This window comes from Balaenoptera musculus, chromosome 6, assembly GCF_009873245.2.
Source record: "Balaenoptera musculus isolate JJ_BM4_2016_0621 chromosome 6, mBalMus1.pri.v3, whole genome shotgun sequence".
Classification (NCBI taxonomy): domain Eukaryota; kingdom Metazoa; phylum Chordata; class Mammalia; order Artiodactyla; family Balaenopteridae; genus Balaenoptera; species Balaenoptera musculus.
The window spans coordinates 5519821-5546966 of NC_045790.1; the positions used below are offsets into that span (position 1 = coordinate 5519821).

At 43.2% G+C, this 27146-nt stretch overlaps 1 protein-coding gene and 1 pseudogene across 1 annotated transcript in view; both read left to right on the forward strand.

Moving 5' to 3' along the window:
• GALNTL6 (polypeptide N-acetylgalactosaminyltransferase like 6) overlaps nt 1-27146 on the forward strand; it is a 1174587-nt gene that overhangs the window by 1108806 nt on the left and 38635 nt on the right. Inside the window, 1 exon segment of the mRNA XM_036854715.1 lies at nt 4194-4415. Coding sequence (XP_036710610.1) covers nt 4194-4415 — 222 coding nt within the window.
• On the forward strand, nt 6020-8318 carry LOC118896592 (annotated as a pseudogene).

A 27146-nucleotide genomic window follows, 5' to 3' on the forward strand; every position in this document is an offset into this window, starting at 1 on the left:
TGCAGAAGAGGTATAAGAGGGAAATTCTGAGGACAGCACATGTCAGGAGGCCAAAGGACAGGGAGGAAATTTTGTCCAGGCAGAAATTCTCTATAGGAGCTAAAGAATATGAAAGAAGTCAGAGCTTCCATCTTCCTGAAATCAGCTTCGTCTCTGCCACTGCCCTCACATCTTCCAAGTCTAGGCCTCGCTGATCTACCCGAGACGTGTTTGAGAGGTGAGGAACAGTGGGTGTGTGACCCACTCAGCTCGGCATGACCGAGGTAGCGAGCAAGGCCGGGCAGGAGGCCAGCAGGAAAGAAGGAACGATCCCCGAACAGGACATCGAAGTGAAGGATGAACGTGTGAACCCACATCCCTGGGAAGCCACAAATCTTAAGGAAGACAGGAATGTGTCATTTGGGGTTAATGCGGTTTCATTTAAGTCTCAAAAACCAGGAATCCCAGCTAACACCTAGCTCCACATATATAAGGCAACTTTTATACCCAACTCCTGATAGTTGGGGAAAGAATGATTGCATGTATAGATCTCCCAGGGTCCGTACTTCCTTCTTTCTTTCCTCTTCTTAACTAATTATTAACATCTTAGCACCATCACCAACGTTTATTCGATCTCAGGAGAGATGGGCCAACTCAGATTGATTTCCTTTTCTCTTTGTTACCATCTCGGGCAAGATGTGTTATTGGGAGGTCAGTTTCACGATTCTGTCCCTGTGCACCCAGCGATGAATGTTTAAGTGAGAAATACTGCTTTGCTCCTACCCTGTCACCTCCATGTATTTGAGTGTATAGGTACATGTGTTCCTGTATGTGATTGTTCTATTTCCTGCAGTGGGTGGATTTATTCTACAATCTATGAAAGACCAATGAAATGCTTCTTGCAACTGCTTATAACATTTCTCAGCTGAGGTTCCAATGGCTTCCCCAAAACTAAGTACTGATACATAATGACAGTGGCAGATTCACATAGTGTATTGTTATTTCTGGAACAATGCCTTCAGAATGATATTATTTGGCCAGTCGCCTGGACTGCTCTAGACTGTCCCTTGACTATAATAATTGACACTTCAGAAAGTTTCCTCCTGGAGGCAAACTCCATTCAGAGAACAGAGCATCTGCAGTGGAGGATGTCTGATGAGTCATCAGAACATTAAAACGGTCAGGATTCACATGTATGTCAAAATGTTCATGTAACACTCCTTGCTGGAGAGACACTGGCAATTAGTTTTTGCAATTATTGTGCTGGTTCTCTTTCCCCATCTCCTGAAAGCTACCGCAAAAGGGCTCGATGATTTGACATTCATTATCCCTGGAGTATGTCTATGATCTTCCTGCTTTCCTTGGAGTGTTTGGGAAATCAGAAAACCTAACCTTCAGTCAAGTATTTCGATTTGAACAGGACGTGATAAGGCAAAAGCTACCTGCTTGGTTCCCAGGTTAACTACCCTGCAGCTTCCCTGATGTTGCTGACAATCTTCCAACTTGCCATCTCCTGCCTCTTTCACTTATTCACGTCATCTATTCTGGCAAACATTCATCCTGACCCTTGCAGCCATTTCCAATTGAACGCATCTGAACTGGTCAGTTCCTCTTTGAGTTTTCACAATAATTCCTATTTCTATTTCAAAAACCCAAAGCAACAAATATCTACCCTTTAGCAACAGTGCTTTTTAAAATATTGTTTTTATTTCAGTGCCTTTATCAATAGATAAATGCGCACGCTAGGAATTTCTTCATATTCATTTTATAAATGGTCTTTTCTTGACTCTACAATCAGCATGCCCAGATGAGCACATACATGTGCTAGGGCCTTTTAATTTAAAACAAAACCCAAAACACTATCTATCCCTAACTTCACAGCATTTATAGTCTAAAAGTGCTTATTTACCCAAGTCAAATAGATTTCTTAGTGACAAATCTTTCTTGCAAGCTATCAAAAATTTTAAGGCATGTCTCCACTTAATAAATCACTTTCTCATTATTCCTAGGTAATTTACCTCTGCTCTTTGCCTCTGCTTTTTGCTATTTTCTTACCTTTATTCATTTTTGTTTATGAGAGAAGCACAACGTAGGTGAAAATTAAATATTTTCACTTTACATAATAATTGGAATACAGGAGAAAGGTTGAAACTACAGCCAAAAATCTAATTTGGATACAAATAAAGTTTTAATATTATCGACCAATTTTTTTCCCATTCTATCTTTGAGCCTTGTTGCTAACCATAAAAACTGTCTGTCCAAGGACAAATGATAACAGAGCGCATTTCATCCCGAACATTTGTCAGAATGAAAGGTAAACGGCAAAGTGATACTGAAGACTCATACTTGGACGTTACGTGTGCATGTGGTACCTGGTGCCAGGACAGAGCAGGAACCTCCAAATATCACGTTTCCTTTTCTTTCTCCAAACAAATGGGGCAGCTCGGAGTCTGTGGCGAGGGCTAGACTATAACAAAACAACGTCGACTCTGATCATCTGTCAAAGCAAACTGGAGTCAGAGGAAAGAAGGTGTTCTGGACCAGGCAATGCCAGTGGGATGGTAGACAGCACAGTGATAGCAAATGATAATAACCCCTCAGAGAACAATCCTTACACTCTCCACGTCAGGAACCTTAGAAAGGAAGGAACACAGAGGCAACCAAGAAATCAGAGTAGTCTCCATGGCACTGTGTCTTCTCTGCATCTTGCTGATTAACTGAGCCCTACATGTGCTAACCAAGGAGTCCACGGGGGATGAGGTGGGGGAGAGGCCCCCGGGGACGCTGGAGGTAGGGGTGATGGGGAAAAAAGAAAAGGGTACAATTCCACTAGGAATAGGGTATCTGGAGACTCTGTCTTCAAATCCAGCAGACCTCTAGGCACAGTTTCAGGCCCTATTTAGGATTCCGTAGCAATTTTTAAGACAAAGCAATTTTCCTAAACATCCCTAGTTTTTACTTTAGTCACTCGTATCTGGGTGTATCTGGGTCTTATTCGAGTTCCCAGCCGTTCTGCTCATTTTATCTTCTAAGTGCAAATGAGAGGCTGGAAAGGGTGAATATTCACACCAGCTGGGGGCTTAAGATAAGGAATTTGAACACAAAACAACAAGAACTAGAGCTTGTGGGACACCAGCCTATGAAGCTGGGGCATCAGAACTGATGCTCCAGACATGGCAGTGTTCTCTCTACCGCTCAGCACCGAGGGGTGAAGGAGTGTCAGAGAACACCTCATGGCAGCGACGGCCCTTCTCCAAGACCACAGAACAAGTCATTTCACCCACGGCCAAGCCCAACACCCAGGCGTTCTATCTTCCAATGCTGCGCTATTATTATTCTACTAGGTACAATAGCTCTAATAGCCATAGAGCCTATTGTAAGCCAGGTACTATTCGAAGCCCCTGACAGGTGTTACTTTACTTAACCTTACAACCACTCCCCTGATGGAGGGACATACTGCTATGTGGACCTTCTTCAGGAGAGGAATCTGAGGCCCAGAGTGTGTAAGTTACTAGCTCAGTCTCAAAACTGGGGAAAGGGCTGAGCTTCCTACCCTCAACACCCACACTCCTTGCCCCTAAGGAGCGTGCATGTCTCCCTGCCCCCTCCCCCCATGGCTCCAACTGCAGAGAAGACTGGCCCCCTGGTGCTCCTTAGCCCGACTTCACTGTGCAGTGAATTACTAAATTCTCCTGGGCATCCGGTGGCACACAGCGTCACCAGAACACAAAGTCTTGAATTTAGTAATACTGGGCTCTCTCGCTGTAACTGGGAGAATAACAGCTTGTTTGCCCTCATTCTTTCCAAGCTCCCTCACTGTTCCTTGAAAGGGTTTAAGCAATTTGATGCCTAAGAACGATGTCATCAGCTCCAGGCCCAGCTCCTATAGTTCTACGTGAAAAACAAAGAATTTGTCACCGTGAAATAACAGGAGGGACGAGAAAGCGGAGAGGATTTCAAGCTGGGTTTTTTGTTTTTTTTTTTACTGGCTCTGATGAATTCTCTAATTGGCAGTTGGACCCCATGTCAGAAGCAGAAATGTGTGCAAGGCCTCGGGCTAATCATCTCACACCCCTCGCAGTTAGGAAAACTCCTAACGAGAGCTGCCTGAGGTTGTCTGATTTTTTTTCTTTTCTTTTTGTCCATTTGGAGGGCAACTAAAATCCGCCTTTGCGGGCACAAGCCAATAACTGACCCTCTTTTCTGCTGCACAGAACCTGAAGCGGGTGGCGGAGACCTGGATGGATGAGTTTGCCGAGTACATTTACCAGCGGCGCCCGGAGTACAGGCACCTGTCCACGGGGGACCTCTCCGCCCAGAAGGAGCTGCGCAGACAGCTCAAGTGCAAGGACTTCAAGTGGTTCATGGCGGCGGTGGCCTGGGACGTGCCCAAGTACTACCCTCCAGTGGAGCCCCTACCCGCAGCCTGGGGGGAGGTGAGGCGCCCCCTGGGGGTGGTAGTGGGGCTGCTGAAACCCTCAGCTCCCTTGCCCTGTGGCCAGGGTCAGCTGAAATAATCTCCGATAAATACATGTCCTCTGTAGGAACTGCTGGGGAAGGGCATTCAGCTCACCCCTCGAACCCCTGGCCACTGTTGACTCCCCAAATTGATTTTTTTAAAAATGCACCTGGAAACTATTTATTTGAGATTAGTGAAATTGCCCTAAGAGCTTGCAGAGAATGAAAATATCTGTCGTGCTCCTGTGTACATAAATGTGACCTGAGGTCCACGATAAAATCCCTCCCTGTCCGCCGCGCGCACAGCCTGGTTGCTATGGGCGTGCGCAAGGACGAGGTGCCCCGATGGGGCTTGGCGGCTTTCCTAACCAGGTGTGCGATGCAGAATCAAGAAGATGCGCTTTCCCGCAATACCCAGAACTGTGGCACGTGTGGGACCTCATGGGTTCCTTAAATAAGCACCAACCTTTCCACCTCTGAGCGCTTCTTTTAAATTTTACTTCATGATCTAAAATGGAAAGAGCTGAAAGGCCCCAGCTGCCCAATTTAAAGCATCTATATTTTGGCATATAAAGGACTTTTGTGCTGGGTTCAGTTCTGTTCAATCTCGTTACTGTGGCCTTTTCCTCTTAGGAGAGGGTGTGCTAGAGCAAGGACTCAAATTGGATGAGGTGAATTTAGCCTGCAATTTAATCTGCTCGTAGCAGGGGGCTTGGGGGGGGGGGCGGGTAGGAGGGACGCTAGCGCCATCCCCACGCTCAGGAGCGGACTGTCTCGGGTCGTGCAGGCGCCTTCCCATCGTCGTCCTTGACTTTGTGGTGTGGGGAGAACAGGTGCTTGGCCGGTTAGTGTCTGTGGCTTGGCAGAGCTCTGAACACAGGTGGCCCCCGGGCGTGGCAGGGGAGGCCCGCGCGCTGGGGCAGCGTCCTTGCGTGGTCTGTCCTGGCTCCGCGCAGGAAACGCGCTCCGCAGGTTACACGCGCGCCGCTTGTTTGGCTGAGGGGCCCGTGGAGAGGTGGTTCTCTGCTTGACCTGGGATACCTCGGGCATGAAGGACAGAGCCAAGGCTAGCACCACAGGCTTCATCTCCTAATATTTTTTTGTATGCGCACGTGGTCCTGATCCTGGATGCTTCAGTCAGTGAGTAATTTGGTCTCTGATCCTTTGCATCTTAAAGATTTCATTAAAGCATCCCTGGAATATTGGTAATATTACTCTGCTGGTATTCGTTTTCGTTGTCTAGCAGGGGCTTAATTTACAGCAGCAGAAATTTAAAGTAGACCCCAGAGAGAACTTTCGTAGTCTAAGGTGTTGTAAGACATAAGAATTTGTTACCCAATAAGCAGGTGAGTTTCTTCCTCGAGTTTTTGGGTTAAGGTTATGCCTGCCGTCTTTCCCTGATCATCTAAAAACAGTCCTGCCTTAGTGACTTAGGAAGCTCTCCGAGCGCCCGCGGCCCCGCCACACGGCAGAGTCAAGCGACCCCGGCGGGAGGACGCGGAGGGGAAAGAAGTCCTCCCCGCCAAGTCCCTTCTGCCTCCGGCGCCGGCTCCCGGAAGCGCTGGTGTTGGTAGCTGGTCTGATGGCCTCAAGGTTGCTCCGCGGAGCTGGAGCGCTGGCCGCGCAGGCCCTGAGCGCCCGCGGTCCCAGGGGAGTCTCCGAGGTGCGCCCTATGGCGTCTGGAGGTGGTGTTCCTACTGATGCCGAGCAGGCGACTGGGCTGGAGAGGGAGGTCGTGCCGCCTGCACGCAAGGGTCTGGACCCGTACCATACGCTCGCCCCGAAGGCAGCCTCAGGCACCAAGGAAGACCCTAATTTAGTCCGCTTCATCACCAGGAAGCGCATGGTGGGCTGCATCTGTGAAGGAGACAGCAGTGCTTGCACAAAGGCGAGGCCCAGCGAGGCCCTAGCTGTGGGACCCACTGCAAGCGGGTGCCCTACCAGCTGGCCCACGGAGCCCCTGCACTAGCTCCCCCAAAACGGGATGTAAAGTTTCTTCTTTGCAGTAAAGACTAGCCATTACATTGGCTCCTCCTCCCTTTAAAAAAGAAAAGAAAAGAAAACTCTCCAAGACCTCCCAGTATTACTGTGGGATTCCGGACTAGGTTAAAATCTCATCAGTCTTTTCCCTATGTGGAAACGTAATTTTTTATTCCAACCTGGCTATTACCTAAACTACGACTGGTCGCATTTTCCCTCATTGCATGACTAAACCATAATCTGCATTTATAAAGCATCTTGGGGGGGAAAAAAAAGCATCTTGCATGGAAACAGATTCAAAATTCCCCTGCGGTTCTAGAAAAGACATAACTTTCCAGGAATAATAAGAACCATCTTATGGCCAGTGGGTGATGCCAGTTTTTAATCTATTACTCTTGACTACCTCACAGCTTTACGTGGTTGCCTGGGCCCTAGAGACATTCACTTCGTCATCCTTGGTTTAAACAATCAGACATTGAGAAGATCAGATCTTCTTCTATTATAATGGCAAATTTCTTTCCCCAAAGCTTCAGAACAGCAAGCAAAGTAAGGTCACCTTTAGGTTTAGGGAAAGAAGAAAATGGCAAAGTAGTTCAAGGGCCAGTTACACTCAGTTACATTTGCTCAGTGAAGGGGTGGTACATGGCAAGGATGAAGACGAGACATGGGAGGAAGGCAGAAGGAAGGGGAATCAGCAAGTGACAGGGTTTGGGCTGGTAAAGTGTATTGAAAAATATCTATTTCCCAAGCAGGGGAGATCCCTGAGAGTAAAAGTGATGCCTGGACATTTAATGCAGGAGGCAAATGAAGTATTTGAAATGCAGCTTAATCTACATGAAAGACCATTTTCTAACTATATATTGGGTAATAACCTACTTCTTAATGGTGGATAAATAGTGGATAAAAATTGCTAAATGTGCAGAATATACCTGTGGACCATTTTATCTCTAAAAAAATTCAAAGTTTTCACTCGTGTATTCCTTGGCCCTCTAAAAAGAGCTTTTGTTTATTAATTTTTTTTTTTGGAATAATTTTAAACATACAGAAAAGTTGTAAAGAAGGCACAGAAAGCTGACATACACCTTTCACCCATTTCTTCTAATGTTAACATCTTACGTTTGCCACCATATGTTTAACCATAGCACATTTAAACTAAGTAATAAGTATTAGTACAATACTATTAACTCGGCTACAGACTTCAATCAGATCTCACCAGTTTTGTTTGTTTGTTTGTTTGTTTAACTGATGTCCCTTTTCTGCTGCAGGATCCAATCTAGTGTATAAAGGGGCTGTTTCGTTTCCTATAAACTTTAAATTAATGGCTCGAATGCGCCAAGCTCCTACATAAATGTAATAGGTCACTTGCTGTTTTGATAGAGAGTGAAAAGGGAAAGGCAGACTGTGTGGTTTTTTAAAAGCAGCGGTAGGAAGGAACCACAAACCTCCAGCAATGAAAACACAAAACTCCTTTATGGGAGCGCTGTGCCAGGAAGCAGGGTAACGTGCTGTTTCATGCACTTGTACTGGGAACAGTTTCCCCCCTGCTCCTCTGTGCCAGCCTGATTCTGGGTAAACAATGAAGTGCTCAGGCAATCTTGGCTCTGGTCGTTGGAACCAGCTTGGAAGGATGTGTCACAGACCATACACAGCCTATAAGCTGCTACTCGTTTCCCTGACAGATTCAGCTGGTTGTCGTGTGTGTCTCCTAACTCATTCCTCTGCTTCCCACGCCCCCCGCCCCTTAGCTTATTCTCCACCTGAAACGGGAGGCCAGGCCACTGCCTCACTCAGAACCGTTCAACAGCTACCAGCTCTCTCGGGGTCAAAGTCAAAGTCCTCACCTGCACCCTGAACGACCTGGCCCCTGTCGCGCCTCCTCCGACCTCATCTCTTACTGTTAGCCCTCGGCTTCCTTGTTCCAGGGACACTGGCCTCAGCGCTGCTCCCCATCAGGCCAGGCACAAGCCTACCTCAGGGCCTTTTCACTTGCTGTTCCTCCTGCTTAGATCCCAAGGCTCTTCCCTCACGCCCTTCAGGCCCTTTCTCCAAAAGCACCGTCTTCTCGGAAAGCCCTCCCCGGCTGTCCCCTCTGTCGTGTGCAGCAATGCACGCGGGGCTGCCCATCCTCATCCACCCCCAACGCCCCTCCCCTGCTCTCTCCTTCTCATCAGCACCCCTCGCTACAGAACAAGCTGTGTCATCTACGTATTTATCGTGTTTCTCACCTACCTAGAAAGCCAGTTCCAGGACATAGGGGTTCTGTGGATTTGTTTGAGTTACTACTGCCCTTCAGCAGCTAGAAACAGGGTTTGGCATACAGTGGGTGCTCAATAAATGCTTATTGAGTGAATGATGAAGGAATGGAGGATCCTGGCTCCGTCACCCCCTCTGCATTCACGGCTCTGCCCAGAGGCCCCCATGGGCAGGCCAAGCTCGGGCTCCCCTTCACCGCACAGGGAAGGGTCTCCACACCACTCCCTGGCCGGCCATACGGAGGCTGCCTCTCTGGAAAGGCTGGCCGGGAAGACAGTGTGAGTAATGCATCTCAGGTGAGTGATTCCGAGGGACTGCCAGGTCCACATTCCATGTAGTCCAACAAGATATGACATATTCTCTCCTGACATCCTAAGGAGAAGGAGAACCTCCAAAAGTGAAAATCCTCCGTGCCAGCAATTTCCAATCTCTCCATGCCACCTTCGCACTTCAAAGGCAAGAAGAGATTAAAGTCACCTCTGATGGAGGTGTCATTCCGTCCTCTGGTCGCCAGGGTAGTGGGTGGAGTGGGGAGGTGAGGGGTCCCGAGAGAATAAAGGGGATTTTGAGCCATGTACTAAGTCAAGCATCCCTTGGTGCTATTCAAGTAGAAGCAATGCGCTTTCCGCAGTGCTGTGTTGGAGAAGAAACCCGGGTAAGAACAGTTGAAAGCAGAAAACTGTTCTTAAACCAGGCACAGAGGGAGTGTGTCTTTTTGTGTCAAGATGCTAAATGAACGCAACAGAATTTCCGATTATTTTTTGCCTTCTTACTCCTTCCCCTCCTTAGAATTCATGAATTCGTGATAGCCATTTATAGTACTCCTTTATAGTCCAAAAAGTAGAGTTCTGCAGAATCCCACATCTTCATGTGTAAGAGGGAATAAAAGATGTAAAATAGACAGGCGTGTCTTTCCTGACCAAGCTGTCTGCTTGCCGTCCTCAATGTGCCAATCTTGACACATCCGTTTGTCATCTCGCCATTGTGCAAAACTTTTGAAAAATCTTTATTTTAAAAATTCATTTCAATGCCGAACTCCTGCTGCTGCTATTTAAACCCCTCGCTCAAGAGTCATGTCACCCTGAATTGCGGCATCTTCACAAAGACAGGCCCCCGGAATCATCCCAGCTCACCTCCTCGGCTTCAGCTGCTCTTGACTTCTTTTCACTGGCTCTCTTCCTTCTGATGTTCTCACGGCGCACGAGGCCTTTCAGATTTCTCCGTATGGGCTTCCAGGAGAGGAACTTTGACACTAGGAGGCGTGTTATCTGAAAGGCCATCTGACGGTGTGATGCCGTCTCTTTCAAACAAATTCTACGCCAGGGCGGCTACTGGGTAACACAGAGGGAAAAGCCAGGCTCCGGCTCCTTTTCTTGGGAGAGCAATGGCCCCCTTTCCCGTCTCCCCCCAACAGCCTCGACTGGCAACTGGGGAACCCACAGAGGACGTGTCTTGCTGCTCCCCTGGCAAGCACGCTGGGACCGTCACTGCCCTTCGGCCGCTCTCTGTCTAAACCAGACCTGTAAACTGAGCAGCCGTTCAGATGATCTGTCATTCTCTGAGTGCACGAGACTTGATCTGTCATTTACTTTCTCAGGCAGAGACAATGCTGGCACACTATGCTAATTCATCTCTCTGGAGCTCTACAAGCAGGTTGAGAAAAAGGTAAGACTACATAAAGAATTGCATTGTCCTTTGAGCTTCCACTATGTGTTTTCTGAGTTCTCAACAGCTGAGACAGCTGAAGACAAACTTAGTGTTGTCTTCAACACTAAACGTGATTTTAATTTCATATCCCCAGCTGAGCAAACTGGGCATCTTAATGTCTCAAAAGCAGCAATTTGACCCATGTCCTAATAGAATCAGAGGTGTTTCAGAACTAAAAGATTTTTCTGCATATATACATATATTTATATGCCAAAAACTTTCTATCTTCTCCTTCTATTTTGTTCTTCCTTACAATGTGTATGTATTCATACTGACATATGTTTATATACATAAATACATACCTTTGGGGTTTCACATGACAGGAGTAAAGGAAATTTTAAGTGTATGTTAGCCTAATCATGAATTCATTCTAGTGTTTAATTTTAATAACTGGTACGTTTCTAATTTCAGCAATGATACAGAATTAATAGAATTTGAGGATCACTCAGCTATTAAAGTAGGATTTCCAATGCACAGCCTCAGAGAGTCAGCATAGGTGGAAAAATTCAATATAATTTTTCCAGCCATGGACATAAGAATACCCCCCACCCCACCCATTCTTTTACAAAGAGCCCAGCTGGCTTCTGGGAGAGCTCGGAGTGGTCCCTTCAGGGGCAACTGCCCTCAACTTCAAAGTCTAGTGACCATCCACAGGTTGGTGGAGGACAAGAAAAAACACAGCAAAAAAAATGGGCAAGATTCTTGGGGTCCTGGAATAACAGTGAGAAGATACTGGGAGTCATGCTAAGAGATGCAGACAGATGCCAGGATGCATCATTGGGCTTGGAACTGGTTTCATCGTTTGCAGGCAGACAGTAGTTAAGAACAAGAGCAAATATTCTTCCAAGTGTCCTCACTACGCATTGAGCTGTCTGTCAACAGTAGGTCTTGGCTGGCCCTGTTCCAAACTCTGGGACACACAGTTACTGCACCGCTTAGACGTAAGTTGTCCCTTCCATTCACAGCTTAAAGGTCATCAGTCAGTCTTAGATTTTGTGAGCGACCTGAAACATAACTGTCTCTTACTTGGACTGAGAGATGGGAAAAAACAGTGGTCCTGGCCTCCCCTGAAGCCACCATTCTTTCTCCACATTTTGTTTTCTCTCCAACTATCTCTTTATGTTTTGGACCCACTTGATTAGATTTCTTATTAATTTTAAGAAATACAGGAATTTCCTTTGACCACCTTTAGATTTCCAAAACACTGTTTCTGTCCCATCAACAACAAACAAGCTCTTAGGCCTTTCCCTTCACAGCCACATGCAGGGCCTTTTCTCTTGAGCTTCTATGGCCAATGTGAAGTCTGTTAGTTGCTCAGTTTCTGAAAAAGGGGGCCCATCCGTTAGGCCCATTACAAAGAGAAATTAACATGACACGATAATCTCAGGAGGAGCTTAACTTTCTAGACCATCCCTAAAACAGGAAGGACAAGTCACTTTTTCTTAGTCTTGTTCTAGACCCAAATCATGCAGAACCAGTTACACACATCGACCCTCTTTGCCCACACTTTTTTGCCAGAATTGCATACCAGTTGGCAGCAAATAATTTTGTTCCAGATCCTGACATTCAAATACTGCCATTCTGCTGGAAAAAATGAAAAACCATATGGTGTGATGCCGGAAATAAAAAGCTAAATTTTCTACAATATTCTTGTTTTAAAATATACTGGGATTTCCAATGCTAAAAACATGGCCACAGCATGGTTTTGTTCAATCATAAAAGCCAGACAAAACATATAGGATAGCAAAAGAAAAAACACACACAACATGGATAACATCTTACATAAAACTGGTGACAAGGAACCCCCAGGAATCCCAGAGTAGGGTTAGTGTTACCTATACACCAGGCAGCAGCAGGTCTTGCATGGGATCACTGGGGATGAGGGGTTGGTAGCAAAGAAAAAGAAGAGTGTGTACAGTGCTATGAGTTGCAACTCAGGAATCAACAAATATTCACCCCCAAAAGGAGCCGATCCTTTACAGAACAGGAACTAAAGCAATTAAATCTGCAAATGACCAGTGAAATTCAAAGACTCCCTCACAGGTTCCAAGTTGAGGACAAGTGCAAAGAAACCATAGGAAACCAGTAAGGGGCCTGGGAATTCAAACAATGCCAAAGCAGCCTCCGCCCACAGGATCTCAGAAATGCTCTGACACACACCCTTTTGGAAAGACAGAGACTCATTCTTTCCACTTCCCTTCCACCAACCTTGCTTAAAAAAAAAAACCTGCTGATCACTGGATCTGAAACAAAACACTGTGGGTCCCAGGGAGACTAAACTTCTAACACCAGAGAAGGAGGTATCTGAGCTGGACCCCAGGACGTGGTGGACAAGCACGTGGAAAGGCAGCCTCACTGCTCTGGAAGGAAAGACCTTCAGACTCCAGACAACACAGAGTTAGAGGCAGGAAGCTCTTGTGAATCAGGCTCACCCCTGAGAGACAGAGAAGTCATCATGTATATAAAGAGGCCATATTTTTTTTAATCTGTCACAGTAACAATGCAGAAGAGAGCCCTGCAGAGGAACTTTCCAAGAGAACCATTTAATTTATATGTGGAAAATAAAACCAGATTACAATAAAACCCCATACGGAGATACAGCAAGGATAAAGATTTAAATGAACCAAATAAAGTTCCAAGAGATGGATGAAAACATCCCACAAATGTGGCCACAAAGAGGATGAAAACAGCAACATATGATTTTTAAATGAGCTAAAAGAAGCTTAAAAACAATCAAAGCTTGAAAGAACCAAACAAGTCAGAATTAGAACAGCTCAGAAACGAGATGGCTAAACCAAGGTTCTACTGTATAACACAGGGAACTATATTCAATAGCTTGTAATAACCTATAATGGAAAAGAATCTGAAAAAGAATATATATATACCCACACACACATATGTGTATGGGTATATATATATGTATGTGTATGTAAAACTGATTCACTTTGCTGTACACCAGAAACTAACACATTATAAATCAACTATAATCCAAAAAAATTTTTTTAATTAAAAAAAAAAGAAGACACTTGGAATGATGTGAAATGTGATGATATGAAAAGAGAGCTGAAAACTCAAGAATGAAAAGAGAAGAAAAGGAAAGAAAAAAAAAATATCTCAGAAACAAAGACTGAATTAGAAGAAACAAAGAAGCATATAGAGACCCAGGGAGGCCCAGGAAGAACAACCAAGGCTGGAAGGGGGAGAGTGAAATTAATAAAGCGGAAATAAAGAAGAGATAGAAGATTCTACCAAAGATTTGGAACAACAGAGATTTAATGAAGATTTAACATCAATTCCCAAAGAAGAATGTTCCCCCGCAAAATGAAAGACAACAAAGACATAAAACTATATTTAAGAAAACCTTCACAAAATAAAAGATTTGAACCTACAAATTAAAGGGGCTATAGCTGAGAAATTCAACTGAGAACCATCAACACAAACATTTCTAGTAAAACAGTTGTATTTTTTAAATGAAGGAAAACAATTTTGTGCATTCAACCAAAAAAAAAAACCTAAGCCAAACTTTGAAGCACAAACATTTTGTACCAGAAAACAATGGACGACATTGTAAAGATGCTTCAGAAAATAAAATATGAGCCAAAGATTTTATATCCAACCAAACTGTGCTTCAAGTATAAAGCCCACTGAAAAATAGTTATAAACATTCAAGAACTCAGGGATTAATTTTCCCAAGAGTCTTTCTGAGGAACCTACTAGAGAATGAGCCTCAGAAAACCAAGAGATGTTTAGATTAGCTTGGCCTATGGTCTGGTAGAGACTGGCTGAAAGGATAAAAGAATATGCAAGAAAACTGTAAGACACTGATGAAAGAAATTAAAGACGATATAAACAGATAGAGATATATACCATGTTCTTGGATTGGAAGAATCAACATTGTGAAAATGACTATACTACCCAAAGCAATCTACAGATTCAATGCAATCCTTATCAAACTAACAATGGCATTTTTCACAGAACTAGAACAAAAAAATTTCACAATTTGTATGGAAACACAAAAGACCCCGAATAGCCAAAGCAATCTTGAGAAAGAAAGATGGAGCTGGAGGAATCAGGCTCCCTGACTTCAGACTATACTACAAAGCTACAGTAATCAAGAGAGTATGGTACTGGCACAAAAACAGATATATAGATCAATGGAACAGGATAGAAAGCCCAGAGATAAGGTGACCTATGTGGGTTTATCTTTGATAAAGGAGGCAAGAATAAAATAGAGAAAAGACAAGACATCTTCAATAAGTGGTGCTGGGAAAACTGGACAGCTACATGTAAAAGAATGAAATTAGAATACTTCCTAACACCATACTCAAAAATAAACTCAAAATGGATTAAATACCTAAATGTAAGGCCAGACACTCTCAAACTCTTAGAGGAAAACATAGGCAGAACACTCGATGACATAAATCACAGCAAGATCCTGTTCGACCCACCTCCTAGAGAACTGGAAATAAAAACAAAAATAAACAAATGGGATCTAATGAAACTTAAAGCTTTTGCACAGAAAAGGAAACCATAAACAAGACAAAAAGACAACCCTCAGAATGGGAGAAAATATTTTGCAACGAGGCAACTAACAAGGATTAATCTGCAAAATATACAAGCAGCTCATGCAGCTCCATATCAAAAAAAACAAACAACCCAATCCAAAAATGGGTAGAAGATCTAATAGACCATTTCTCCAAAGAGATATACAGATTGCCAACAAACATATGAAAGGATGCTCAACATCACTAATCATCAGAGAAATGCAAATCAAAACTACAATGAGGTATCACCTCACACTGGTCAGAATGGCCATCATCAAAAATCTACAAACAATAAATGCTGGAGAGGGTGTGGAGAAAAGGGAACCCTCTTGCACTGTTGGTGGGAATGTAAATGGATACAGCCACTATGGAGAACAGTATGGAGGTTCCTTAAAAAACTAAAAATAGAACTACCATACGACCCAGCAATCCACTACTGGGCATATACCCTGAGAAAACCATAATTCAAAAAGAGTCATGTACTACAATGTTCATTGCAGCTCTATTTACAATAGCCAGGACATGGAAGCAACCTAGGTGTCCATCAACAGATGAATGGACAAAGAAGATGTGGCACATATATAAAATGGAATATTACTCAGCCATAAAAAGAAACGAAACTGAATTATTTGTAGTGAGGTGGATGGACCTAGAGTCGGTCATACAGAGTGAAGTAAGTCAGAAAGAGAAAAACAAATACCATATGCTAACACATATATATGGAATCTAAAAAAAAAAGGCTCTGATGAACCTAGGGGCAGGACAGGAATAAAGATGCAGACGTAGAGAATGGACTTGAGGACAAGGGGAGGAGGAAGGGTAAGCTGGGACGAAGTGAGACAGTAGCACTGATATATATACACTATCAAAGGTAAAACAGATAGCTAGTGGGAAGCAACCGCATAGCACAGGGAGATCAGCTCTGTGCTTTGTGACCACCTAGAGGGGTGGGATAGGGAGGGTGGGAGGGAGGGAGATGCAAGAGGGAAGAGATATGGGAACATATGTATATGTATAATTGATTCACTTTGTTATAAAGCAGAAACTAACACACCATTGTAAAGCAATTATACTCCAATAAAGATGTTAAAAAAAAAAAAGAATAAGTTCTGCTAATAAGAACTTAATAAGTTAATGCCCACGGGCATTAACTAGGATTAAAAGAATGTGTTTAGACACTGGAGGAGAAGGAAGAAAAGGGAAAAGATTATAACTAATCAGTACTGCTCAGAAAAGAGTAAAATTAGACATTACCTTAAAAAAAAGGAAACTTCAGATATTATACACAATATTAAAGGTAACCAGTAGAACAAAAACACAAACCATATGAAATACCAAAGATTACAAAGAGAAAAGAAAATGAATCACATAGTGAAAGATTTACTAGATACAGTAAATAAATAATAAATTGATATGTCAGAGCTGAGATCAAACATATAAAGAAATTTGTTTAATAAATTCAAATTGACTAATAAAGCAAATCTAACTCTCTGTGGTATGAGACATACCTTAATCAAAAAGACACAGAAAGATTAAGGATTAAAGAATAAGCATAGATACACCAGGGAAATTCAAGTAATAAGAAAGCAGAAGTTCAGATTTTAATACGAAACTTGGTAGAATACAGGGGAGCAAAAACACCTAAAAAGTTAAAAGAAGCCAAAAAAGACATTATAATGCCGAAGACTGCAGCCTATAGAGAAACAACTTTTATAAGGTAGAAATTGCTGGAAATGCAAGGAGAAAAGGACTGAAACACACCAAAATTAGGACAGCTTAACATACCTCTCTCAGTCCAAGACATAATAGGTAAATCCAAATTAATAAGATTCTGTGTAATCTAAACCATGTAATCAGGAATTCCCTGGCCGCCCAGTGGCTAGGACTCTGCTTCCACTGCCAGGAACCCAGGTTTGATCCCTGGTCAGGGAACCAGGATCCCACAGCCATGTGGCACAGCCGAAAAAACATAATAGTAAAAAAACTTTTAAAAATCAATAATGTAGACCTATTTAACTCTGAAACATTTTTTCTTAATTCACATTCTTTTCAAGCACACAAATTTTAAAGTATGTTAATGTTATAAAGAAAAAGGTTTGCCACAGAGATCTAAATATAAAAGAAATCCAAATATAAAATTAACAATATAAACACTTAGGATCTTAAATTTGAATTGGAAATGGCGGATCATGATTTTTTTCTCACTTTCTAAAATACAAATTTTCCAGCTCCATCCACTGAAAAGGGCTAGAAACAACTCCAGTCCAATCTCACTGGCACATCTAACTCGCAAGGCAGTCTCTAAGTTGGATTCTCCACTCAGTGGAACTAAGGATCCTTGAAGAAATGGCTGATTCTAGTTGTGGAGCAGGAAACATAGAAAACTGGGCTGGGATGTTTTGTTGCTCCAGAAAGTAAGGAAGGGAAGGAGCGATTAACGGCTGACATGGGTCTGATCAAAAGGACACAGGCGTCAGCTAAGCGTTCCCACTTGCCTTAGGTGGGAGGCTATGAACATCCAAAAAGTGACCCAATTAATTAAAATATACTAAATATACAAAAAGCTGTAAATTCATAAGAGGCAGGGAGGTGAGAGAGAAACAAAATAGAGTCCACTGAACACCACTACAGTTCATAGGACACCAAATCATTACTCTGAAAAATAGACATTTTAAAGGAAACAATGAAGCATTTTTCTCACTATTCTAGTATAATATGTATTTCAGGGTGTCCAAGGAGCCCTCGTGGTTGAGAGTTTTTTATACAGATTCGCAGGTAATAAACTGAAACAGAAAGATAGAGTTCAAAAAATCAACATTTTGCAACCCCTAATCCCATAACTGATTCAGGAAAGAATTCATCATTGGATGATTAAACCCTTAGACAAAATAGGGAATGAAAACAATCAAATTATCCAGCTACTGTCACCTAAGCCCAGTGATCAATTTTAGCTTCATTAAAAGTGAAAAAAAAAAAAAAAAAAGTGAATCACACAGACATGCTGACAAGACACAATGTGACAGCTGGAAAACCAAGAACCAGGTCTGAAATAATCTTTTATAAACAATAACAGCAATAACAACAACAAAACCAAATCTGAATTTAATAAGCTTTTAAATGTAAATTCAGTTCACAAGAAATTCGGGAGTAGCAGAGAAAGGTAAATAACGTCTCAGACCAAATCTAGAATTTAAGAACCTAATTCCTTCACTAAGTTCATACAGGGAGCGGGGAACTGTTCTAGATTATGAGACATTCACAAGGCTCTGTGGAGCTTAACAAACACACACAATGAAATGGAACTTGTTTGGATCTAGAATAGAATAAATAGAATAGAAGTAGAATAGACTAACTGAAAAGAGGCATTTTTAGACGATCAGGGGAATTTGAATATGGGCTAGGTATTTGATGACACTAACTATTGTTAATTTGCAGATATGTGGGAAAATGTTTCTCTCTCTCCCTCTCCCTCTCCTCTCTCTTCTGTCTCTCTTTCTCTGTCTCTCTCTCCCCCATCTCTTTGCTCTCTTTTTTGCTGTCTCTCTCTCTCTCTCTCCTGGAGAAGATTAAACCATTTAGGGGTGAAATGACACGATATGTAGAGTTTGCTTTAAAATTATCCAGCAAAAAAGGGAGGAGGTTAGGAAGTGAACAGATAAACAAGTATGGCAAAATGCTGATGGTTTTCAAACATCAGTGATTGGGACATAGCAATTTTCATAATAAGTTTTTTTGAATGCATGGTCTTTGAAGGAATGTGGGAACGCAATAACAATAGAGAAATAGTTACATTTTGGTGACACTGTAGTCACAGCTAGACATCACCATTTTATTTTATTTGTACCCTAGAGCCAAAAATCATTATATTGGAACCATCATCATACCTATCATGTTTGAATGGCATAATGCCTCAATAATACAATATTTTACTCAGATTTTTGTACTTAGGATGTTTATTACCTTTGTCTGAGAACTGGTGTGGAATAACATGAGACAAGATGCCATAAATGTATGAGCAGATGTCACCTTTTTGTCTGCCAGAATCCCTCTCTCTCTCTCCTCTCTCTCTCCCCCTCCCTCTCCCTCTCTCTCCTCCCTCTCCCTCCCCCCTCCCCTCTCTCTCTCTCTCTCTCTCTCTCTCTCTCTCTCTCTCCCTCCCTCTCCCTCTCTCCCCCTCTCTCTCTCTCTCTCCCTCCCTCTCTGTCTCTCTCTCTCTCCCTCTCTGTCTCTCTCTCTCTCTCTCTCTCCCCCCCCCCCCCCCCCCCCCCCCTCTCTCTCTCTCCCTCCCTCTCTCTCTCTCTCTCCCTCTCTCTCTCTCTCTCTCTCTCTCTCATTTCTAAAGGTTGGAGCACTGGTTCTTAGCTGTCTAGAAAACTTTCTTCTTTCTCATCAGTAAAATAAAATTAACTTTTGAAATCATATAATGATTAGTAAAATATATAGAATAGTTCATGTTTTCAAAATGCTTACTCTTATTGACTTAGTTCTCCAAACATACATGAAACATATAGTCCAATTATTCACCATTTAACTAGATAGCAACAGAGACCACACTGGTATTAAAAGAAAGCATGGGGGGAAAAATCACCATGTTCATAGGAGATGCTAGTCTCCACAACCAAAATCACTATGTAGCAATCCGAGTCAAAATAATACTATTTAGAGGAAATAAAGTAGACAAAGATTATAGACCTAAAAAGCCCTGAGACACAGAAGTCACATAACTGCACAGGTGAAGCGTGGTGTGAGGCAAGGCTTCTCACGTGCACACAGACACGCCTGGAGGGGCTCAGCCCCGTGCCCAGCAGCACCAGAGACCCGGGAAAGCACTGCACGGCTCCCCCCAACATCGAGTTTACGTAAAACTTGGCAGGAAAATAATACTGTATGAAAAATAACACTGATACGAAATGGGCACGTTAGAGAATAGAATGCACAATACAGAACAGTTTTTTAAATAAAAAGAATTCTTCAAGAAGATGCCGTACTTCAATCCAAGACTGCCAGCTCCCCAGATACACGTGCACCTGCCATCAGCCTGGTCCTCGGGGAAATGTTTGGGGACCACCAGCCTAAGGAAAAGGCTGGATGGATGAAACTGACCCTCCTCTTTGAAGACCCAGAAACTTAATCTTTTCTGGGTCTCACAATGATCAGATCTCAAGAGAATCACTCGCCTCAACTGAAATGCACATGGCTGAGAACAATACCAAGACGTCCAGTATTAATTGTCAATGAATCTGTCAACAGACGAACGGATAAAGAAGATGTGGTACATATATACAATGGAATATTACTCAGCCATAAAAAGGAACGAAATTGGGTCATTTGTAGAGACGTGGATGGACCTAGAGACCATCATACAGAGTGAAGTAAGTCAGAAAGAGAAAAACAAATATCGTATATTAACGCATAAAGGTGGAATCTAGAAAAATGGTACAGATGAACCAGTTTGCAAGGCAGAAATAGAGACACAGATGTAGAGAACAAACATATGGACACGAAGGGGGGAAAGTGGGGAGGGGGGATGAATTAGGAGATTTGGATTGACATATATACACTAATATGTATAAAATAGATAACTAATAAGAAAAAAAACTGTCAATGAAAATGACAACTGTCACAAAGCTCAGAAGTCCACGTGTGAATAAAAGCAGCACGTCTGGCCTCAGAATGCTATGTATACACCAAACGTTCTTTGGAAACCTATCTATTGACTTTCTATGATAAAGTGCGGCGGCCAAGTGGAACAGAAAAATGTGAAATCCATATCGTCAGCACATCCTCTCCATGTAAGCAGACCAAGTAGGAGTCAGAAAGTTGTTTGGTGAACCTGAAGTCAGAACAAAGACAAAGAGAATATTTAATGCGTCACGGATGCCAATGGGTTTGGTTTGCCCGAAAGAGCAACACCGGAGTCTGTTGGCTATAACTGCCCACTTCACCTCCATCCCAAGGACAGCCCTGCTGTTGAGACGAGGGATATTCGCAGTAGGCGGTTGCCCTGGGCAATAGGTGGATGGCACTGCCAACATCCACCTCTCACTCACCCTTGCTGTCCTTCCATGACTGAGGAACCCTTCTCACCAACACGTTCTTTCTTTTTTGTGTGCTGCTCCATTGAGGGGGGGACTGAGGAGCTTCACTGGCCACCCTGTCTCTTCCAGGGGCTTACACAGCTGTCATCTGACCTGTCACGTGTTCACTTTCATTGCTCTGGTTTCATTCTGCAGTATTAATGGGCCAAGCGCTGTAGCCATCACCACAGATGAACCGTGAGCACAGGAGACAGAGCTTTGCCCTCGTGTGGCCTAAGGGCTGGTGAGCCATAACGAGGGTGAGCCGTTTGCATCATTCTGAGGGACAAACACCTCACTCACAGCATGCAGACTAAATCCTAGCGTTCTTGAAACCCTCTTCACTGGTCAGAACAGCTTCTGATGAGACCACGTCTCCACGCACACAAAAGGCCATGACAGAACTGTTCTTCTTCAGTGTTCCTGGGGACTAGCCTGTGCACCCCCCCAAAAAACAAACCCACAACGCATCCCCTTAAATTCATAGGCTACCTAAGTGCATACAAATGAGCCCATAAAATGTCACATTGCAGCAACTTCCAAAGGAAAATGCGGTAATGAAAGTGCAAAATATCCCTCAGCTTTCTTCGTTCGTTTATTCTACAGACTTGATTGATCTCGCTCTGCCACACATCAAGCCCCATGTGCAAAGTTTTGACAAATACGATGATCTTATTTGCAAAGCAGAAATAGATACACAGACGTAGAGAACGGACAATACCAAGGGGGAAAAGGGGGGTTGGGATGGATTGGGAGATTGGGACTGACACATATACACTGCTATGTATAAAACAGATAACTAATAAGAACCTGCTGCATAGCACAGGGAACTCTATTCGGCGCTCCGTGGTGACCTACATTGGAAGGAAATCCAAAAAAGAGGGGATAGATGTATAGGTATAGCTGATCAACTTTGCTGTACAGCAGAAACTAACACAACGTTGTAAAGCAACTGTACTCCAATAAAAATTAATATAAAAAAAACAAATACGAGAATAACAGGAAATGATCGTTGTTCTCGGTCTCTCAAAGTTCAGAACACACCCTGCATTCTGCCAAACTCCCAGCCACCTCTGTTCGTTCACATTCCAGCTCCAACATTAATGGGATATGTTCAAATCAGGTGAGTTACTTTAATGTCTCAGTTTCTTCAGCAGTAAAATGAGAATAATAGTCCCTACGCTCTAGAGTTAGTGGAGGATTAACTGTAGTTACGCATGTAAAGCTCTTACTTCAAGGTCTGGCATATGGCAAGTGACCGACAGAAGCTTCCTGCCTGCACGGGCAGTGGTGATGGTATCCGCAGTATCTGCACGTCCAGATTCATGGCTAAAGTAACTGGAGTTGTTGTGTTAACAGTCTGGCCATCTCAAAGCCAAAGGAATACAGAATAACCCAAAGATAATCATTCCACGTCTGCTATAGTTATTGACAATTAAATATCTAATTCCCATATCTAAGAGAGAAATTACACTTAATTCTGTTCCATGCCAAAGTGAAATGAGCAAGTATTTTCTCCTGAAGATAACTGGTGTTGTCTCCTCTAAAAGATCCAATTTTCAACAAACGTTTTGGATAGAAGATGCAAACTAAATAAAACAAGGGGGCTTCCCTGGTTGTGCAGTGGTTGAGAATCCGCCTGCCAATGCAGGGGACATGGGTTCGAGCCCTGGTTTGGGAAGATCCCACGTGCCGCGGAGCAACTGGGCCCGTGAGCCACAACTACTGAGCCTGCGCGTCTGGAGCCTGTGCTCCGCAACAAGAGAGGCCGCGATAGTGAGAGGCCCGCGCACCGCGATGAACAGTGGCCCCTGCTCGCCGCAACTAGAGAAAGCCCTCGCACAGAAACGAAGACCCAACACGGCCAAAAATAAATAAATAAATAAATAAAATTAAATAAAACAAGGAAAACTGAATATGGAAAAAGCAATTTCATTTGACAGTGTCAGCCCCAACCGTGACATTCTGAATGAGCAAATGGTGGGGGGAAGTTCAAGTTCATATCGAGTCTACACCTGGGTTACATGGAGCAGAAAATTGCAAGGGTCTCCCATTTTTCAGGTACTCCTTTCTTTCTTCTCTCTCTTGCTCTCCCTCTCCAAATGAACTATAAGATTGCTTATGAATTTAAAAGCAGACTTTGCCTCTTCCAGCTTATTAGTGCTTTCTCTGGTTTTAAGAACCCTCTGAGCTGCCCTGCTTGGTTACAAACACTGGCAATAGGCTGGAAAGCTCGGCCGTGACTACTTGTACATTAAGAAAACAATCTTGGTTAGTTTCTAAAGATGATAGTATGGGTTGGAAGGGAGTTAGTCTCAAATAAAGCGGGATTGGAGAGGGGAAGATAAAAATAAAAATGCTTATCACCTGCAACTACCTGCAGCTGGTTTTAATTTCCTCCCTGCAACCGGAAGTAATCCCAGTCTTTTGGGGGGATTTCCAGACAGCTCTCTCCTGAAACAATTATGTACCATCAGAGAAGAGCAGATCATGTTATATCTCTTCGTAAGATTTTTCCTTCTGTGTAAGTGGGGGTGAAATATGTTGTTGGCATGAGATATAGTAAGTTCTAAATGCATGGAGAAAATTTTATTCATTCAGAGGTCGTATTAAGCACAAGTCTCTTCCGACATCCACCTCAAAGCAAAGAAATTCAGTCCTGCCTTATATGTCCCGCCATTACCTCCAGACCCCTTAGCTTGGCTTCTTCTCTTTCATGGATTTACAGGAAGTGAAAGCAACTTCCTAAATCACCATCAAGTAAGCACTGTATTTTTTTTATTATTTTTTAAAATTTATTTTATTTATTTATTTTTGGCCGTGTTGGGTCTTCATTGCTGCGTGCGGGCTTTCTCTAGTTGCAGCGAGCGGGGGCTACTCTTCGTTGCGGTGCGCGGCGTTCTCATTGCGGTGGCTTCTCTTATTGTAGAGCACGGGCTCTAGGCGTGTGGGCTTCAGTAGTTGTGGCACATGGGCTCAGTAGCTGTGGCTCGCGGGCTCTAGAGCGCAGGCTCAGTAGTTGTGGCGCACGGGCTTAGTTGCTCCGTGGCATGTGGGATCTTCCCGGACCAGGGCTCGAACCCATGTCCCCTGCACTGGCAGGTGGATTCTTAACCACTGCACCACCAGGGAAGCCCTATTTTTTTATTACTGTGAAATATACATAACATAAAATTTACCTTTTTAGCTATTTTTAAACGTACAGTTCAGTGGCGTTAAATACATTCACACTGTTGTGTAACCATCCCCAGCATCCATCTCCAGAACTTTTCATCACCCCGACCTGAAACTCTGTCCCCAGGAGCCAACTCTCCATTCCTGCCTCCCCCACCCCCTGGTAACTTCTATTCTGCTCCTCGTTTCTATGGATTTGACTGTTTCAGGAAACTGAGAAGTAGAACCATACAATGTTTGTCCTTTGGGGGCTGGCTTTTTTCACTTAGTATAATGTCTTCAAGATTCATCCATGTCTTCAAGATTCATCCATGTTGTAGCATGCATCAGAACTTATCCGTTTTTAAGGCAAAATAATATCCCCTTGTACGTATATACCACATTTTGTTTATCCATTCATCCGTTAATGGAAGCTTGGGCTGTTTCCACATTTTGGCTATTGCAAATAATGTTGCTATGAACATGGGTGTACAAATACCTGTTCAAGTCTTTGCTATCAATTATTTTGCATATAATTGCCTTTGGAGGGAGCACAGCCCAGTCAACACTTTGATTCTGGACTTCTGGCCTCCAAAAATGTGAGACTACATTTCAATCGTTTTAAGCCACCAAGATTGTGGTAACTTGTTACAGCAGCTACAGGAAACTAATATACCTTGGTTCCCTCATTGCAAAATAGAAATACAATAGTACCTACCTCAAAGAGCTGTTGTGACAGTTAAATGGAATAATCCATGGAAAGCCCCTAGCACAGGGCTAACACAGCAAGCTCTCAATGGAATGTTGGCTATTATTATTTACTGCTGTGGAAACCCTGATTTGCATTACAAATGGATAGAGGAGGCAATACAGTACCTAAGTCATATGCAAGGCAGAGATTCAAGATGTTTTTTGCGTGAGACTGCTCTCAGCTGTTTTTTTTTAAAGCAAAAACTATAGCCATTTTCTTGTCTACCAACGCCCATGGGTACAGGGAATTTTTCAGATCATGCATTCCAAAGAGCAAATTCTAAGCTCCCATGTGTCTGTGAAACAGTCTTTACGGGCCACCAGACATATAACGCAAGAATACTTTGTATATATACATCTTTCTGGAGAGTCCATAGCTTTCATCAGATTCCAAAAAAGTTTAAAATCGCTTACATAAAATGATCCTGACAGCCTTGAATGAAAAGATTAAGACGGGGCTCAAAATATAAACCAGGCAAGCATCACATTCAGCTGGAGGGCCACCTGTGGCTCAAAAAATCATTGCTGCAGGGAGATCAGCTCGGTCCTTTGTGACGACCTAGAGGGGTGGGATAGGGAGGGTGGGAGGGAGACGCAAGAGGGACGAGATATGGGGATATATGTATATGTATAACTGATTCACTTTGTTATAAAGCAGAAACTAACACAACACTGTAGAGCAATTATACTCCAATAAAAATGTTTACCAAAAAAGTCACTGCTGGAGCTTTGCCCGTCACCTAATTCCAGCAATAAGAGGAGAGCAGTCAGGACTTGGGGAAGGGATTTGAGAGATGAGTCCAAGCCAGGGGCTTTGCGACTCCAGCCATCTCCTGAATAGGCCTGGTGTGTGTGTGTCAGAACAGGAAGTGGACATTCAGTGCATCCAACAAATAGGTCTAGCAATAAATTCCCTTGAAATCATTTGAAAAATTCAGTGTTTAGTGAAGCCTCTTTGTAAAACCCTAAGATCAATTGCCAGAATAACAATAGCTGTCATTGTGACCCCTCTCATTCATCAGCAGAGAAACTAGCTAGAAAAACAGTTAACCTTTTTCTTTATTTAAAAGGCAATTATTGAGTAAGTACTATATGTTATGGACTAAATTATGTCCCCCACCTCCCAAATGCGTAAGTTGAAGCCCTAACCCTTCAACAATATAACTATTTGGACATAGGGCCTTCAAGGAGGTAATTAACATTAAATGAGGTAATAAGGGTGAGGCCCTAACCCTATAGGACTGGTGTCCTTGTAAGAAAAGACACCAGGTGCCAGAGAAAAGGCCATGTGAAAAGACAATAACAAGGCTGCCGTCTTCATACCAAGGAGGGAGGCCTCAGGGGAAACCAAACCTACCGACACCTTGATCTGAGACCTCCAGCCCCCAGAACCGTAAGAAATAAATTCCTGTTGTTTAAGCCGCCCAGTTTGTGGTATTTTGTTATGGCAGCCCAGCTGATGAATCCATTATACACCAAGAACTACGCCAGGGGCTGGAGTTACAGAGATGGTTAAGGCATAGCTTCTCCCCAAGCTCACTGGCTTGAGGTAACACTGCAGGATCCTGCAAGAAACAGAACCAGCCCTTGGCCTCCCAAAGCCACCTGACACTAGGGTGTGCCTGCCAAACTTCCTCTTGAACTTGCCTGGACGGGTTGTTTAGGTTGTATGTGGACCCAGACTCATTAGACCAGAACTAGACTAATGCTGGCTTTCTTTAAGACCTCTTCTGTTTTGTTCTGCATTGTTTTGTTTTGTTGTTCTGTTCTGCTCTATTTTCAGGGAAAAATAACATCTCACTCTCTCCCAGAGAAAGGATAACTCACAATCTCATCAAACCCCAATTAGCTCGTTCTCAGAACTATCCACCCATTGAGTCTGTCCTGATTAATTACATTCAGTTAAGAAATCTGAGAGGAGGGAGATTATGCAAAATGCTCAGATTACAAGGAAATGTGATATTATCATTCAGAAAGCTGACCGGAGCATTCAAGCGTTCAGAGATTATTACACTGGTTTTTGCATGAGACGGTGCTCCAGGGTGGAATTTCTGGTGTCACTGGTTTGGAGAGAGAACATTTGCTTTTTCATAGGAAATATTAAACAGTTTTCTTATTAGTTTTGCACGAATTTCCCTTGATACAGGACACAGTGGTGGAATGCTGGTCAGTGTGACTCAGAATTTTAAGGCTGGCCTCCAAAGCTCACTATTTCTGTTCCCCATCTGTTTGATTTTGTGTCAGA